At 44.8% G+C, this 4,029-nt stretch overlaps 1 protein-coding gene across 1 annotated transcript; it reads right to left on the bottom strand.

Moving 5' to 3' along the window:
- Positions 1-1,742: 1,742 nt before the first annotated feature.
- LOC120840673 (piggyBac transposable element-derived protein 3-like) lies at positions 1,743-2,680 on the bottom strand. Its single transcript, XM_040211282.1, has 2 exons — positions 1,959-2,680; positions 1,743-1,818 (listed from the first exon to the last, which is right to left on the bottom strand). Exons 1-2 carry the CDS (start codon positions 2,678-2,680, stop codon positions 1,743-1,745), a joined length of 798 nt encoding a protein of 265 aa, XP_040067216.1.
- Positions 2,681-4,029: the final 1,349 nt, after the last annotated feature.

The raw sequence follows: 4,029 nt of genomic DNA, 5'->3' as shown, positions 1-4,029 counted from the left end.
GCGCATCGACAACACAAACTTGTAAGATAGCGTTGCCAGCACCGAGCAGTGCTGCAGGAATCTCCTCCAGCCATGCCTCCTGCTCCGGTTCAATATTTGGAAATCTTTGTAGAGGGGCTGTAGGGAGCCTCATATAAGAGTGTGTTTAACTAAAACCATGGAGAGCGTTTGCAATTTAATGGCGGCATTAGAGATGGCGGATTATGCCATTTTTTTGCGTTTGAAAACCATCCAATAGAAACAAGAATGGCGTCCAAAAAAAGCGTTATTTTATTCGTCGCATAAAATATTCGAGCATATTTAGGGCTGTGTGTAACCGGATTGACGTTGGAAAACAACTCGTTTGTCTGCTAAATATAGCTGAAAATTTTCCCCGCTAAATGTAGCGGGAAAATTTCGTCGCTAAATGTAGCAAGAACATTTCGCCGCTAAATTTAGCGGAAAAAATTCCTCGCTTAATTCTGCGGAAAATGTTTGCCACTAAATTCAGCGGAATAAATTTCCCCCTGAATTTAGCGGAACACATTTCCAGCCAGCTGAGTTTAGCGGGGAATTTTTCATCTAAATTTAGCGGGAAATTTAGCGAAAGGGGAAAGCACGGATGAGAAGGAGGGGCATACCCTCCTCTCTGTACCTTCTCCTCCTCCTCCTCAAGAACTGTGCTCAAATTCAGCGTTACAGGGGATTGTAAATGTCTTTCTTTTTTTTTTCGTTTTGTGTTAATGCACTTTAAGATATTTTAGTATTTGATTTAATAACGTGTGCAATGTATAACAAATTTCGCTTTCTGAATCAACTGTGATTCACTGATTGCCAGGGCAGCACATGTAAACAAAATTAATAGGTTCTTAAAAAAAAAAAAAAAGAAGCAGAATGGCTGTTTTTCTGGCTGCTGAGCTGTGAAAGCGATACCCTGCCGGGCGCCGGGAGATAGAGTTGATATCCCGGCTTCTGCCAGTCATTGCGCCAGCGAGATACAGCTGCGGCACGGCGGTCAACGGCGGCTATTGAAGCGGCGCCTGGCGCCGTATTCCTGAGAACAAGAAGGCGTCGGTCAGAAGCGGGACAGTTGACACGCCTGCGAGTATGCCAGAAGAAGCACATGTGGGCACTGCGCGTCTCGGCCACAGGCGTCGCGCCGCAAGGTAGCGCGGTAATGCGTTTCGCCATCGAATGGATGTAGATAGTTTGTATAATATCCCTGTGATGCCCAAACTACTTTCCCGATGAAAGAATGAGATGAAACTTTCAGGGTTATATCAAAACAAGTAAAAAAACGATTTGCAACAAAAATAAAAAAAATTGACTTTAATGGTTATGCTTTTGCGGAACGTTGCTTCTGAGCTACATTGGGCATTCGGGACCACTACTTAGTGTGAAATGCCATGAAGCAGTTTCTGCTGGGAACCAGGAAGAGATGCACGTTGCACTTGCTGCAGTAGAGGAAACTGAATCCTTTTGAGCAGGACCTGCAGCGTTGCCTTTTTTTCCCAATGACTGGCCAGTGCTGAACACCGTCGTGCCGAACATCGTCCACCGGCTTCTGTATTCTTGGATCCTTAGCGCTTTGATTTGGCGACGCTTCGTCCTCTGAACGAGACTGCCGTTTTTGTTTATTGGCATTTCTCAAGCCAAGCGCCTCAGCCACATGCATCCTGAAACTTAGCAGCGAAAGTGGCTTTCGGGTGTCTGTCGCCTTGCAATGACGCTTGTAGGGCAACCAGGCATTCACGATGGACACATCAATGGTGCAGTAGAAGATCCTCACGTACCACTTTCGTGACTTGTGGTCGGTACGGTATAACTCGATGAGCATATCTGCGAGGTCGACACCTCCCATTGAGTCATTGTACTCTTTTACTGCAATTGGTCGAGTCACTTCTATCTGTTTTTTTTCTTTGTTGCTCCAGCGGGTGCACGTGTCAGTAGGCTGAACGCCAGCGTAACTTGACACCAACTGTACAGTTGCATTGTCGAGCCACTTGATGACTTGAACCCCACTTTCAGCATCTAGTTTGTAGCCTACGGCACCCCTACCTTGACTTTTTAGCTCGGAGTCTAGAGCCAAGGGGCATTTTTCAGTTCGGTCTGACCTGACAGTTCCCACTGACAGGTAGCCCTCTTTTTTAAGATGTTCAAACAGACGCAAACTGGAAAACCAGTTGTCGAAGAAGACTTTGTGGTTTATCCCTTGTGGCAGGTCCTTGACAAGATCAAGAATGACATCTCCAGATATCCCTAATCTATGGTCCGTTGCAGTGCCTTTACCTTCATATATGACAAAATCGTGCATTATGCCCGACGAGCTGGCCCTCGTGAACACCTTGAAGCCCCATTTGTGTGGCTTCGCTTTGATGTACTGCTTCATCTGGCTGCGGCCCTTGAATGGTATGATTTGCTCATCGATGCTTTGTTTTTCTTCTGGTGGCACCAGTCTTAGGTTCTGTCGGAGCGCGTCTATAATGGGACGGACTTTGAAGAGCTTGTCATGTCCCTCGCTTCCTTTTGGTTTCTGCTCCATGTTGTTGTTCATGTGTAAAAAGCGATGTATCTCCTCAAACCTGTTCCGGCTCATCAGGTCTGCAACAGGGGCATATCTTGTCCCACCCTGCCAGAACATTCTGAACTGCGGCATTTTTATGACACCACAGAGCACAAGGATAGACAAGTACTTCCTCATCTCTTCGCCAGTAACACCCAACCAAACTCTTGCCAGACTGTTGCACACTGTAGAGGTTTGTTTCAAATGTGAGTCTTTCGCACATCATTTCATCAAAGAACTTCGCAAAGTACACGTATGGAGTGGGAAGTTCTTCAGGGGGGGGGGGATGGCAATGATCCTTTCCACTCATGATCAGTGAACACAATGTCATCTCGTAACCATTTTCTAGAATCCTTTCTTTTTGATTCCATCCGGGCTTGAGGAGGAACTGACGGCTTGGTTGATAGTGTCTCTGATGGCCTGTGTGGTAAGCACGCTTCCTCTTGAGCGTTCACAGAGGTATCACTGTCCCTCACGACTTCCAAAGGGCAGAGATTAATAAACTGAAAGTCAGCCGCAGGGTCATAGTCAGGGTCATCGGTATCACTATCAATTTCCATATCAGAAATATCCCCATCAGGCAAAAATATTAGCTCTTGAATTTCTTCTTCAGTAAGGTGTCCATTTCTTCTGGTACCACTCATCTGGACAGTAAAAAAATATTACACCAATATATTTTATTCGAATATTTTTATCAATGAGAATGTAACTATTAGAGTAATTAAATATTACACTGAATATCTATACTGCATATGGCGATATAACAACATACATCGAAGTACGACTGAACCACGAAGATCTGAACCATTAGTAACACGAACGCACAATGTAGCTTCAGAGCTACAAAAGTTTGTGTTCCGCTTAGGGTTAGACAAACCAGACAAAAACTAATATATTTGTTAATGAACGTTTTTTGTTATGAGTTGAAATTGCATTCAGACGCTTATTCGTCTCGAAAGACTATTGGGTAATATTATATTTAGAATAGTACTTACATTGGAGGAGCACTCAAAAAAACGTGGCTGCCGACGCAAGCAAGTTGGGGTATAGAACAAAATCAAGGCGCGTGCTGCCATCTATGTTGTAGGTGACGAAACACAAGATGTTGCATGAGAGCTACAATGGGCATTCGCGGTTCCTGGCGTCTTTGGTATGTAGAAAAAATAAATATTCTTTGGAGTGTTGCTCATGAGCTACTGTGGGCATCAAAGGGATAAAGAAGTGGCACCATTCCTTTTCTTTCTCGGTGAGAGTTCAGAAGTGACAAACGCATAAATAAACCACCTCCTCGTTGAAAGATTGGCGAGCATTTAACAAAAACGGTTTTAAAATCCTTTGTTTCTTCCGGCAGAAAACTGGCCTGTTCTTCACGCCTTTGCTCGACAACTTGTTTCCCGTATGCTGAGCACAGGAAACAAGTAGGTTCTGATCCGCTGTACGCATAGACGTTCTACTAGGGCTGGCCCCAGCCCTGCCCGTTTTGATCT

This window comes from Ixodes scapularis, unplaced genomic scaffold, assembly GCF_016920785.2.
Source record: "Ixodes scapularis isolate PalLabHiFi unplaced genomic scaffold, ASM1692078v2 PGA_scaffold4__175_contigs__length_147842914, whole genome shotgun sequence".
NCBI lineage: Eukaryota > Metazoa > Arthropoda > Arachnida > Ixodida > Ixodidae > Ixodes > Ixodes scapularis.
The sequence above is the reverse complement of the archived record's forward strand: the minus strand, read 5'-3'. Positions and strand labels throughout refer to the sequence as shown.